Source organism: Kogia breviceps, chromosome 3, assembly GCF_026419965.1.
Source record: "Kogia breviceps isolate mKogBre1 chromosome 3, mKogBre1 haplotype 1, whole genome shotgun sequence".
NCBI lineage: Eukaryota > Metazoa > Chordata > Mammalia > Artiodactyla > Physeteridae > Kogia > Kogia breviceps.
In genome coordinates, this window is record NC_081312.1 from 87,203,098 (window position 1) to 87,217,133 (window position 14,036).

The following is a 14,036-nucleotide window of genomic DNA, read 5'->3' on the forward strand; positions in this document are numbered from 1 at the left end:
TTCTTGGCCAGGAAACTCCTCACACACCTCATTTCCCACTGTACCTATCTGAATTCTGTCTGACAAACTAGGCCTGATCCACACTTAATCTTGAAACTCCCCCCCCCACTCTACACCTGCTCCCACACCCTAAAGCCTCAATACTCACGACTGTTTGTGCACCTTCCAGATAGTATAAACCTCAACTGCAACTCCCTGACCACTTCCCATGTCCCTGAACAGATCTCCACATAGCTGTAGCTGGTTTGGTTGTTAAGAAAATTAGGGGCTTCCCTGGTGGTGCAGTGGTTAAGAATCTGCCTGCCAATGCAGGGGACACGGGTTCAAGCCCTGGTCTGGGAAGATCCCATATGCCGCGGAGCAACTAAGCCCGTGAGCCACAACTACTGAGCCTGCGCGTCTGGAGCCTGTGCTCCGCAATGGGAGAGGCCGTGACAGTGAGAGGCCCGCGCACCGCGATGAAGAGTGGCCCCTGCTCACCGCAACTGGAGAAAGCCCTCGCACAGAAACAAAGACCCAACACAGACAAAAATAAATTAATTAATTAAATAAAAAAAAAAAAAAAAAAAAAGAATCCGCCTGCCAATGCAGGGGACACGGGTTTGAGCCCTGGTCCGGGAAGATTCCCACATGCCGCAGAGCAACTGAGCCCGTGCGCCACAACTACTGAGCCTGCGCTCTAGAGCCTGCGAGCCACAACTACTGAGCCCATGTGCCACAACTACTGAAGCCCGTGCGCCTAGAGCCCGTGCTCCGCAACAAGAGAAGCCACCACAATGAGAAGCACGTGCACCGCAGAGAGTGGCCCCCCTCTCCCCAACTTGAGAAAAGCCTGCGCACAGCGATGAAGACCCAATACAGCCAAAAATAAAATAAACAAATTAATTAATTAATTAATTAAGAAAGAAAAGAAAATCATCCACATACCTGAGGTGCCAACCATCACAGATCTGCAGTTGGTGCTATTTTCTGATAACGATGTTCCCTGATTCGATTCCCTCTTGCAAGAGTCAGCATTAGTCAGAACTCTAACTTGTAGAACATCATTCCATTTGGACTGTTAGTCTTTGCAGACACATTTGGGTACTGCATTGCTGTCAGTCACTTATATTACAGTGTAAATTTGTACCTGCCCAGTTTTCTCTCCTAGATCACACACTCTTTATACAGCTCAAATAGTTTCTACCTCTCCCCATTGCAGTCTACTCAAACCCTAAGTAACAGACAACATAGAAATGTGTAAGTTTAGTTTAAGGTTGAAACACAAGAGTTGAAAAGGCCTAGGCGCTCTTTCTCTGAAATCACCCTGGGACACTGGGTACCTCACGCTCCCAGTCTTACACACAGACCTCAAGAGAATGAACTTCACTCTAGCCCCTAGAACACAAAAGCGAAGGATGGCAGGGAATTCAGAAACCTGACTGATGTGGATGATTGACTGTAGTAGGTAAAGTGAACGCTGGGTTCTAAGTCCCAAGTCTACCATTATCATGGATAAAAAGCAATTATTTGACCTCTCCAAGCTTGTTTCTGCATCTATAAAATGGGTAACATCTATCTCCCATCTGCCTCACAGGATTGTTTTGAGGAACTGATCACTAAAAGGAATTCTGTGAGAATAGTCTATAAACCAAGAAGCAGGGTTAAATTAATTTTCCCTGACCGTGATTCCAGTTGCCACTTGTCCTTCCTCCTCTACAGATGGTTCATAAAGTGAATGGAAAGGAAGGAAGTACACATGTTAGAGCCCCCAGGGCTTCTTAGGGCCTTACCCTCCTCTTCCTCGCTGCTTCCTGTAGGACCATCTGGCAATTTGGAGCGGCTAGCCAACTTGTCACTTGTTGTGGCCATGGTGAGAAGAAAGGCGTAGCCCAGAAACAAGGTCTTGTTGAGGGGCAGAGGCCCTCTCTGCTCTTCCAGGGCAGAGGGTTCACCCATGTTGTCTCCACTCTCACAGGGGCTCACAAACTCTCCTGCCCCCACTGCACCTGGGAAGGACAGAGGCACAGGGTACAGACCATTCCTGGGCACGATGGGATGCGCAGGCAGTGTCCTGATGAACTTTTTTGAGCTATAAACCAAAGACCAATCCTATGGCCAACAACCTAGGAACAAGTTTGCAGTGCAGAGAAGTTCTATGTATTTAAGTTTTACAGTCATGACAATGTATACATTATTTTCATAAGTGAAAATCAACTAGTATTATTTTTATACAGCCAAACCAAATACTTCTGAGGTCATCTGCAGAAAAGGTGATTCTAATACAAAGATAAAATAAAAGAGAAAAATGTTTGGAAATCTTCAGCCTACTTTCTCTGCCCAGTGCCCTGATTTGCCCAGGATATGTGATATTTTGAAGCAACCTTTGCAAAAGTGGGTTCACCAAGAAATGTCCCCAGCAGATACTCCCACCCTATCCCTGACCCTCACCAGAACAGTGCACAGAACTTTGTAATAAAGTGTTTTTACATGTTGACGGAATAACATCAAAACAGCCTGCTTCAACTGCCCCAGTTTCCAACACCTGGGAGTAGGTAAGTGAATCAGCCAGTCCAGAACACCCATGCTCAGAGTGCCCCAATAAATCCTCGAGAAGAAAACAAATACCTGACTTGGAGAAGCTGAATCGTAGGCTCATTAGGAGGCTAAGATGACAGACAGGTCATGCCTCCCTAAAATAAAACCAGCAGCAAGAGAACAGTCTGATGTACCATGTATAAGCCTGGACTTCAAAGACTGCCTAAGCCTGAATTCTGGATTACCATGTCACCTTGGGAAAGTTAGCCAACTTTTCTGTGCCTCAGATTCTTCAACTAGAAAATGAATTCTAGCACCTATACCTCATAGGGATTATATAAGGTAGTATGTATGACGCACTTAATTCCATGCCTCACATACCCTGTAACACAGCAGAGGCGTTAGATAGATACGGAGATGACACAACTCAAATACACAGGAAACAAAAGCAGCTCTGGTGTCAGGACGATGTACCAACCAATGAACTTCCTCAGTCTGCGAGACTCAGAAAGCGCCCTTGGGGCAGAGTCTGAGGACTTTACCTATGTGTCTCCAGAAGCCACAGTGACTGGGCCTGGGTCACAGTAGAGACCCAGTAAACAATAAATGGATTGAACTCCATATTCTATTAATATGACTTGAGGGACTAGGAAGGGGTTATTTGGGGGTAGGTAGGGAGAGGGGAGATACAAGCCAAGGTACCGGCTTTCAAAGGACATCTGGGAGAGCCAAAGGGCCCTGAGCACAGGGAGAGGGGAGCAGAGCTTCCAGAGGGAGATGGTGCCAGGAAAAGGAAGAGGTCTAAGAAAAATTTCACCTATTTTGAATCTGCTCAAAATGCATTACATTTCCTCTCCCTCCTAGAACCAACACAGGGGTCAGTGGATGTTGCCAATCAAGACCCAGCTTCCTATCTATCCAACTGGACTCTGCTGGGAGATGGAGGCTTGTGCAGGACTCCAGCTGCGTAACTGGGACGGAGGAGCCATTGCGTGTATCAGGCTCCATCCCTCCCGCAGCTGACCCTGCATTCGCTGTGGTCTGAGGGAGAATGAGGCAAAAGGGAGCACCCACCAGGTTTCACAGTGGCAGATTTCCGGCCTCGCTTGGCAGGGGACCGTTCCTCCTCAGAAGTGGTAAGTTTTCTTTTGCCTGAGGGAACTCCGGTGGAGGCACGAGGGCTTTCTGTGATCTTTCGGGTAGGGGTTGTACTGCTGCTGCTGGAGGCAGTGGGGGTGGCGGGGGAGCTGATGTTACTTCGCCGCTTCCGTTTCCCTTCCACCAAATTGTCTATGGGAGGATAAGCCGAAGGTGAGTCAACTTCCATGGTCTGAGGCCCTGAACGCCAAGAAGCTGGGCACAGCCTGATTCAGAGACCGCCACACCCTTTCCCCCACCTCCCATGGGGGCAGGAAGCCTCTTTTAAGGCCACCATATTTTCTGTTTCAGTCTCTGCCATGACTAAAATGTGCTGGGTCCCTTATAGAACTGGGGAGGCCAAAAAAAAATCTGAGGACTTACTATTTGGTCTTGGCGAGAAAACAGAGCTATGCAGTGGCTCCAAAAACACTGGCTCATTACCATCTCATAAACGACAAAGGAATGATAAGATTCAGGGAAGCATTACTGATTGCTCTAAAAACCACTCCTCCTACCACAAGCAGGCCAGGGTCCAGAGGCAGTTAGCTGTTCAGGAAGCAAAGGTCTTACCTAAGCTGATATCTGCTGCCTTGGTGAGGGGCGTCACTGCCTCATATGGGCCTAGGCCGTACTGCTCTCTCAGTCTGTTTCCTTGCTCCAAGGACAAGATGACAGCCATTCGCTTATACCACTTCCTTTGGCCTTCTTTTTCAATGCTGTAGTACAGCTCTCCAGACTCCTTCCTATGCCCCTTCACCACTCCTGGGTAGGAAAAACATAAAAGCAGCTTGCTGTTGAGGCTGCTCAGCATCCACTCAGAGCCTGAGTCAGGGAATTAGGGAAGGTACAACAGGGGACTGCAGTCAGGGCTGAACAGAACCCTGGCTGTCAATCCCAGACACCGCACCACTTAGGGTACATGTAGACACCACCCAGGGACTGGAACGTGAAGCTTCTCAGAAGAAGGAGCCCTTCAGTTATAAAATAAAACTTCCTAAAGCCAGCCTTTGCGGGTTGTTAGCGGTTCAAATGGTTCTTGAAGTGAAACGGCATGTGGTTTGTTAAACAGTCCCATTACAACTTTACTAGACCTTTCCTTCTTGGTTTCTTTGCAGGCTGGGTGATAATTCTTGAGTTAAACTGTAGATGAAAGACGACATCATTCAAAGAGAGAGAGCATGTGTCTGTGTAGCAAAATCAAAATAGAGATATAGAGCAGAGAAAGGAAAAAATTAATTCTGCCTCTCCTTCCTAATCTTCCCTCCTTATTATCTACTTTTCTGCTCTTGTTCTGATTCAGAACCTCAAGATAAGGCCTCTAGATTAGAAGGAACATAATGTGGGGTATAAAAGGAAACTGGGCTAGAATTCAGGAGACCTGAGCCTAGGCCTGATTCTGCTACCACCAAGCTGTGTGATCTTGGGCAAGACCCATTTCCAATCCTATGAAAAAGATACATATATAAATATAAACATAAATGCAACACACATATATAAAAACAGAGCACTAATGTGAATACTTTCTCACTCCTATGAACAGAAGGGTTCATTTGTTCTCTCCCATTAGCCTGTGCTTAAATGAAGGGCTAAAAGAAACCCAGAGCATGCACCAAGGGAAAAAAAAAAAGATAGAGGAGAAAGCAGGCCTTGGTTCTCTCCCTTACCTATGCCACAGAATCACTCTCTTTCCCCTTGCTTGTTCATCTCCTGGCTTAAGTCTCTAAATCAAAAAGACCCCTCAAGAGCATAATGAAGCCCAAGGCCAACAATACACTTCACACTAATGATGAGCTACTAGAACTAGAAGCAGTCTAGTGTTAACACTAGCAGACAGCCTCAATAAATGGGACACAGAATCCCCTCCCCTGTATGCCATAATTCACTCAGGATAGAGAACTGCCTCTCTCTTAAGAGGGCCTAATGTGGACGTCCAAGAGAGGCTTTACACCGGAAAGAGGAACAAATGCATTTGATACAAACTATGTAAGTCACAGGTCATAAAAGATCTCAATCCATGTGCTACTAACTGATGCTACATGGAGCTAAGTGTTATCCAGAACTAGAAGGTGAAGTGGCCCATATAACAATGAAATAAAGGGGCAAACAGCAACTACTCAGGAGTCCAAATCACGAGAAAGTCTGAAGAGACTTCAATAGAGGCATTTTTGCCCATTATATACCAATCCTTGTTCCAAAAAATCCCCCAGAAAAAGGATGTTTTTAAATGACAAACTCTATGCAAACATGTATTCCCAAATTACTTCACAGAAAAGAGGCAATATATTCAAAGAATGGGCACATGAAACAGTCATAACAGACAGAAATCTCTCACCATCACTGGTACAGGGAACTGTACCAGTTTAAATTTTTTAAAAAAAGGCACCATTTTTCCAAACCAGAGAGTAAGTGGTGGGTGTGCAGACATACAAACACAGCACTAACAACCTCCTCCTAAGCAAAAATATCTCAATATATTTGCCACACTCAGCTACCTAAGGTTCCCATCAAGAAATGTAGTAACTCTACAAGTCAATGGTGAAAGAATAGAAAATGGAAAGGGAAAAACACTAACTTTACAATGGAAAAACTTGGCAAACACCACCTTCACCGATGATGAAGGTTAATATCAGCAGAGATGCCCTTTGGATGTCACATACTCCCCTCCCACATACAATGTGTTGAGAAAGACACTTCACTTCTGCAGCATTCTTTTCAATTCAAAAACCCATAACGCCAATCTAATCAAGAGAAAACATGAGACAAACCCAAACTGAAGGACATTCAAAAAATACCTGACCGGTACTCCTCAAAACCGTCAAGGTCATGAAAAACAAGAAAAGATTCAGAAACTGTTACAGATCAGAGAACAAAAGACACACGAGGGGGCTTCCCTGGTGGCACAGTGGCTAAGAATCCGCCTGCCAATGCAGGGGACATGGGTTCGAGCCCTGGTCCAGGAAGATCCCACATGCTGTGGAGCAACTAAACCCATGCACCACAACTACTGAGCCTGTGTTCTAGAGCTCGCAAGCCACAACTACTGAGCCTGCGCTCTAGAACCCGTGAGCCACAACTACTGAGCCCACGTGCCACAACTACTGAAGCCCACGCACCTAGAGCCCATGGTCCACAACAAGAGAAGCCACTGCAATGAGAAGCCCACGCACCGCAACAAAGAGTAGTCCCCGCTCACCGCAAATAGTGAAAGCCCACGTGCAGCAACGAAGACCCAACGCAGCCAAAAATAAATAAATAAATAAATTTATTTATTTTTTAAAAAAGAAAATAAAAAGACACATGAGGACTAAATGCAATACAGTAATCCTGGATTGGATCCTGGGACAGAAAAACGACATGGAACAGCTGGTGAAATCCAAAAAAGTTGGGAATTTAGTTAATAGTAACGAGCCAAGGTAGTTTTCTTAGTTTTGACAAATGTACCATGTTAACATAAAATGTTAACAACAGGGAAACGGGAAAGCTGGGTGAGGGGTTCATGGGAACGCTATATACTATTAATACTCTGTACTTTGCAACTTTTCTGTATATATAAAATTTTTCCAAAATAAGAAGTTTATTCAAAAATAAACAAGCAATAAAGAAGAACAGGAGATTCCCTGGTGGCGCAGTGGTTGAGAGTCCGCCTGCCGATGCAGGGACACAGGTTCGTGCCCCGGTCCGGGAGGATCCCACATGCCGCGGAGCGGCTGGGACCGTGAGCCATGGTCACTGGGCCTGCGCGTCCAGAGCCTGTGCTCCGCAGCGGGAGAGGCCACAGCAGTGAGAGGCCCACGTACCGCAAAAAAAAAAAAAAAAAAAAAAAAAAAAAGCCAGGGGTGAGAGTAACCAGTGTTAGGAATGAAATTTGACTTTAGAGAACACAGAAAAGTACTCAGGCTGCAGTGAACGCTGTTGGTATTGGAGGATTGGAGAGGTGTTAAGAGAGGTCTTGCCTCTTTTATTACCTGCACTGAAATACTCATCCTCCGAAAGGGCTGTCACTTCTGTATCCAGTGGGATGGGGTCACACAGCAGAATGTCTTTGCCCAACACATCACACTCATACCCATCATCAAAGAGCAATTTATACTTCCCAGCTCCAACATCTCGTGTGATTTTTCCAGAGTAAAAATAGCCATTGGATGACCACTTGGCTACAACACGGAGCCCTACAAAGCTGTTCCCTGGAGAGGAGGCATCTAAGCCATCAGAAGGGCCAGCAGCAGTCTGGAAAGGAATCTCTGGAGAGTCGCTTCGACGCAAAGCACCAGCACCCATGTCTGCTCGTCTGGTGGAGTCTGGCACGCGGGGCACGATACGGGTGAAGGATTTATCGTCTGGCGACATGCTGGGTGAAATGTCCTCTATGCCCAAGGGGCCAGGCACAGCTGTTTCCCTAAAGAGAGATAAGAGAAAGGAGAAATCAGTGAGAATAAGCAGACAGCAGTACTTATCTACCAATTTTCCCACTCCTTTGTCCATGGGTCTCCAGCCCATTCTTTGCTAACCCATCACAGGCAAAAGCCTGGTGTCTCAGCAGCCTCACTCTGAACCCTGCCCACTCCCCAGTCAGTGTGGGCCCCTCTTCTCCCTCCTGACACCCCACATACTCTCTACTCCCCTCTCTTCTCTCTACTCCCTTTTTTTCTGAACAAGTCATAGACTAAGTGTATCTCACACTACCCGGGTACCTGGTTCCAGTGGTCCGAGAAGGCGGGCGGCCCCTTCGCCCGCGCCCACGAGGCGTGACGGGAGCCTTCCCTCCCTGTCTGATGCCAAGGCCCGCATCACCATCCTCCTCACACACTGGCGTCCCTGTCTGACTGACCCCTTTTCTAGGACTAGAGAATGAAGACAGGTTAGTCTGATAGCACCTGCTACTGGATCCTTTCTTCACAGTCTCCCCTTGGTCCTCAGACTACATGCCAGGCCAACATGTGCTGAGCCTCCAGGGCAGCAGGAAGCTGGTCCACAAACCCACCACCCAATTAGCTGGGAGCAGGAGTACAGGATAACAAGTAAAGGACATCCTTCTATATGCCAAGTCTATTCCCTCCTGACAAAGCTTCCTACTGCTGCCCTCAAAAACAGCACATCCATTTCTGCCCTGCCTTCTCTTGTACTTCAGGCTCTGGATACCTGTAGAGGAAAACAAAAAGCTAGGGAATGTGTCAAGTTGGGGCCGCTACCCCAAACTTTCTGTACTCCCAACCAAAACACTCATAGGCTGCAGAAAATGGGGGCTGGGGGACAGGAATATGTGCCAGCTTTCCCAAAGTCCCCTCACCTGTTTTCTACAGTTTCTCAGGAAGTCTGCCTCCCAGAGGGCTCCACCCTACCTCCCATGCAAACCCAAAATAGGAGAGGAACGAAAGGGGAGGAAAAGGAGTTGATTTATCCTAGGAGGAGGATGCGGGGACTTCCCATTACTCCCCTTTTCCCGTGATATTAAAACGTCAGCAACCCTGCCCCTGCTGTGGCTCTCTCTCTGGAGACCCTGTCTGCACCTCAGTTTTCCTGGGCCTCCTCGGGAGCTGGGCAAGGCAAAATCTGCGGGTTCTGTCCCACTGGTTTTCCCTTTGAGTGGTCCGGCTCCTCTCCCTGAGCTGCCACTGCTGTGCATGGCTGAGAGGCTTGTCCCACTTGACGTGCGGTGTAAGCTGGATGCCTTGGAAGAGAAGGAGCTGATGTCCCCCAGGTCACCTGAAGAGCCCCCAGTCTGTGAAGGGGAAACTTCAGTTTCACACTCCTGACACTCTACAACTGGCTCTTCAGTCTCCTGCAAGGAAGAAATGGATACAAGAGCTTAAAAAAGCCACAATAACATAATGCTCATGTGATGGTTGGAAAATCCTAAATGGCAAGAAATTTCAATTCAGAAAGGTGGGAATTAGGAGGGAACTTTCTGGAGTAATGGAAATGTTCTATATCTTGCTTTGAGTAGTGATTACATATAACTGTCAAAGTCACTGAACATTTAAGACCTGTGCATTCTACAGGGAATACATATCTCAATAAAAAATAAAATTAAGGTGGTACTAGATCAGAAGAAAGAGACCTCTATCCTGAGCTAAGTTAAATTATCTTTTTACTGGACAAGTTCACAACCTTTGGCTGCTGAGAACCCAGCAAGGATTCCAACCCAGAGGACACAGGTAATTCCCTAACAGAAGAAAGGTAAGGAAGTAGGTAGGTTAGAGGAAGAAGTGGTTAGGAGCCCTTCTGGGTACATAATTATAGCAGTGGGTAGCCTTACATGTTTTTTGAAATCAGATATTTTCTATTACCTTTCAATATGTGATCAAGGAAATTTTAAATTATAGGCAAAAATAGATATAATGGTATCAGTATTTACCAAAATGAAAACCAAAAAGGCAATAATCAAAATATATGAATTTCCGGTATCTATAGAGGACAGGAATATCAAACTGACTTTATCTCACTCACATGCCTACTTTGATGGATTGGTAGTGGTTGCCTGGAGCTCAGTTTTAAGCAGCCACTAAGGCTAATTTCCAGGTTTAGTGAGGAAAGGTTTAGGACCAATCAGCAATGTCCTCTATGGGCACAGGATTGAGAAATTACAGCACAGGTGCTGCACATTTGCTTTCCTACCCTAGCCTGTTCATGCCTTATCATGCTAATTATCAGAGAAAATATGGAAAGGCATAAGACAGACTCTTCCCTCAAAGAGTTTACAATCTCTCTGGGAGACAGTATGCAATGCACACATGTTTAAATAATGCTATAAGATGATTAAATGATTATTTTTGACCACTCCCTTCTTGAAAATCTCTTCTCCTCTAAAATCTATAAAGTCACTTTTTCTTCCTTTCATTCTACCTCTTTAGCTACTTCTATTTGTACTTGTTTTTTTGGTTCCTCTTTCTCTGCCTATTCCTTTTATTTATTTATTTTTTTTCTTTTTTTTATTGCCTATTCCTTTTAAATCAGTATTTCCCAGGACTCTGTTCTCATTCCTTTCCTCACTCTCCCATGCTTTCTCTGGCCAGTCTTACCTGACTGGTTCCGGCCTGTCTACCAACCATACAATGATGACTCAGCTCCAAATTCACGGATGCGAATGCCTGCTGAACTCTTCCCCTTGTATGTACTAGGGACACTTGCAATTTAACCCATCCAAAACTCAATCTGTCATCTTCTCTTCATTTCCTTGCCTTCAGTGAATGAATCCTGCACATCCCCAGTGTATCTCATATCCCCTGCAGCTCTCTGTAGCAGGGGCTGGTTTTTCTCAACCAAACCTCAATTCAAGACTTTGGAGATTAGAGGCCTCCTTGCTCCCCAATGCCATTAACAGATCATTTCTAACTCCCCACTTCTTGCTCCTACCAAATCATTATTTGCCATTCTGTTAAACTCTCTCCTTCCCTCGTTGTTACTCACCAACATTCTACCAATTACTGACGCTCATGCATGAACACCTTATACTCCTGGTTCACAGCGTCCCTTCCACTGTCATTTTCTGAGGCTAACATCCATGAGATGACCCATCCAGCAACAACCTTTCCTGATCTAATTACCACCATTAACCTTTTCCTCTACTCTACCTCAGCCATCTGCTACTACCAGGGTCATTACCAGAAACTGCAGCACCTCCAGAAATCTCACCGTTCTCCAATCACCATCTCCTATCATCCAACTTGCCTTCTTTAGCTGGATGTGAGTCAGCATAATCTGCCAAGGTCACTTGACTAAAGCAGGTGTTGTGAGCTCAGAACTTAAGTCAAATCCTTCTCTTGGACATGGCAAATGAGCAGGGGCAAGACCAGCCTACAGGGCTGGGGCTCCAGGCTGTGTCTCAGTTGGAGAGTAGAGGCCCAAAGAACAGTAGCTAACTATACCTGCCTTTGCAACTGTTCAAAAGTTGAGCCCTTGCTCTTATAATGACTTGGGCCCAGGCTCCAAGGTGGCCTCTTATGATCTTTTTAATGTATTTGTTTATTTTTTTCCTGTGTGTCCCTCCTACTAGACTACAGAGGCCACATTAAGACAGAGTAGTAACCATCTTCTTTCCTGGATTTATCCTCAAAATAGCACAGTGCCTGCCACAAAAGAGGTCCTCAGTAAATGTTTACTGCATGAAGGATCTTCTCTCTCAAACCAGTGTCCTATTTATATTCTCTCAGTAAATGGTACCACCATGTATCTGCCCAGGCAAAAAGCCCAGGCATCATATATGATTCCTCCCTCTCCCACAATCCCCACATTCAGGAATTCGCCAAAGTCTATCAATTTCACCTTCTATATATGTATTTTTTTTACATCTATTTCCCTCCTCTCAATCCCCACTACCACTGTCCTAATTTGACACTCATTGCCTCTTGTCTGAACTATGCTTCTAACCTCTCCCATTCCAATCAATTGTTACACTGCTGCCAATCGGACCTTTCCAACATGCAAATCTGAGCATGTCATCCCTTTCCCCCAAATTCTTTAAAGGCTTTCCATCACACAAAAGATAAAAATCTAAACTCTCTTCTATGATATACAAAGCCTTATGCTCTGGGCCCCTACCAACCTCAAGAGCATCCTCTCTCACCATTCCCTACCCTACCGTCCTTGTCACATTCTAAATATTCATTAAGCATGCCATGCTGTCTACATATTTACAAACCTTTTCATTCTGCCTGCAGTGTCCTTCTCCCCTGCCCTTCGATCTTATCTGCGGCACTTTGTTCAAACACGACATCTTCTGTGAGGCCTTTTAGTCACCTTCAGGTAAGCTAGCAGGCTCTGGCCCCTCTTTCTAACACATCTTTCCATACCTCTACTACAGCAACCACAAGTTCTGGATTTGTTGCATGTCAAGTGTAAATAAGCTCCTAAAAGAATAGGGACCCTGTCTTTTTATCTTCTTAGTCTCAGTGCCCACCATAGTGCTAGGAACACAGCAAAAAAGAAGTTGCTGGTAAATAAATGAATAAAATTTTTAAAATACAATAAACAAAGGCTACAAGAGGGCTTCCCTGGTGGCGCAGTGGTTGGGAGTCCACCTGCCGATGCAGGGGACACAGGTTCGTGCCCTGGTCTGGGAGGATCCCACATGCCGCGGAGCAGCTGGGCCCGTGAGCCATGGCCGCTGAGCCTGCGCGTCCGGAGCCTGTGCTCCGCAACGGGAGAGGCCACAGCAGTGAGAGGCCCGCATACAGCAAAAAAAAAAAAAAAAAAAAAAAAAAAGGCTACAAGAGATGAGGGAAGGAAAGTTCCCAGAATCCTCTGACGTCAACCTATCCACCTTTACACCTCTACACATCTTTGGGCTGCCCACCAAATGTACTGTTCCCACATCTGTGCTCTTTACTTTCTGCCTCTGTGCCTTTGCTCACCAAGCCTTCTATCTATATAGAACACCCTTTCCCTGTATCTCCCAGTATCTAAAACCTTCAGAGTCCAACTCAAGTACTTTCTGGCCCTCACCCAGAAAGGCTTTATCAAAATTCTCTTCAGACACGTTTCCTCCTCTTCTGAACTACTACACACACCTTCAGTTTGACACACATCCCTTTCACTCTTAAGAGACAGCAAAATGTAGCAGTTAGGAATGCAGGCTGTGGAATTAGACTGCCTGGGATGAATTCTAGTTCCTCTGTTTATTAGCTTTGTAGCATTAAGTAAGTGATTTTTATTTTATTTTTTTTCGGTACGCGGGCCTCTCACTGTTTTGGCCTCTCCCGTTGTGGAGCACAGGCTCCGGACACACAGGCTCAGCGGCCATGGCTCACGGGCCCAGCCGCTCCACAGCATGTGGGATCTTCCCGGACCGGGGCACGAACCCGTGTCCCCTGCATCGGCAGGTGGACTCTCAAACACTGCACCACCAGGGAAGCCCTAAGCAAGTGATTTTAACTTCCTATGTCAGTTTCTTGAGTGCAAAATGGGAATAACAATATCTACCTCACAGCTTGGTTGTGAGAATTAAATGAGTTAAATCACGTAAAAGTCCTTATAATAGCACCTGGCAGAAATAGAGACACAGATGTAGAGAACAAACGTATGGACACCAAGGGAGGAAGGTGGTGGGGTGGTGGGGTGTGATGAATTGGGAGATTGGGATTGACATGTATACACTACTATGTATATAATAGATAACTAATAAGAACCTGCTGTATAAAAAATAAAATTCAAAAATTCAAAAAAAAAGTGCCTGGCATATAGCTAGTGCTCAATAAATGTTAATTGCTATTACTATTTTATTTAATTGTGGCAAGTGTTTCCCAAACTATGTAACATAGGCGTATAATACACATTACTTTAAAAAATGTTCAATGGTCATGGGCTTCCCTGGTGGCGCAGTGGTTGAGAATCTGCCTGCACGGGTTCATGCCCCAGTCCGGGAAGATCCCACATGCTGCGGA

At 45.8% G+C, this 14,036-nt stretch overlaps 1 protein-coding gene across 14 annotated transcripts in view; it reads right to left on the reverse strand.

Moving 5' to 3' along the window:
• TP53BP1 (tumor protein p53 binding protein 1) overlaps positions 1-14,036 on the reverse strand; it is an 89,142-nt gene that overhangs the window by 3,894 nt on the left and 71,212 nt on the right. For 9 of the 14 annotated variants that reach the window (XM_067029103.1, XM_059059328.2, XM_059059327.2 and 6 more), the window contains 6 exons: positions 9,165-9,436; positions 8,349-8,498; positions 7,623-8,053; positions 4,228-4,419; positions 3,592-3,807; positions 1,773-1,988 (listed from right to left, as the gene is read on the reverse strand). In XM_067029103.1, coding sequence (XP_066885204.1) covers positions 1,773-1,988; positions 3,592-3,807; positions 4,228-4,419; positions 7,623-8,053; positions 8,349-8,498; positions 9,165-9,436 — 1,477 coding nt within the window. The remainder of the gene's footprint in view (positions 1-1,772; positions 1,989-3,591; positions 3,808-4,227; positions 4,420-7,622; positions 8,054-8,348; positions 8,499-9,164; positions 9,437-14,036) is intronic. The other 5 variants (XM_067029109.1, XM_067029107.1, XM_067029111.1 and 2 more) reach the window with 1 other exon arrangement.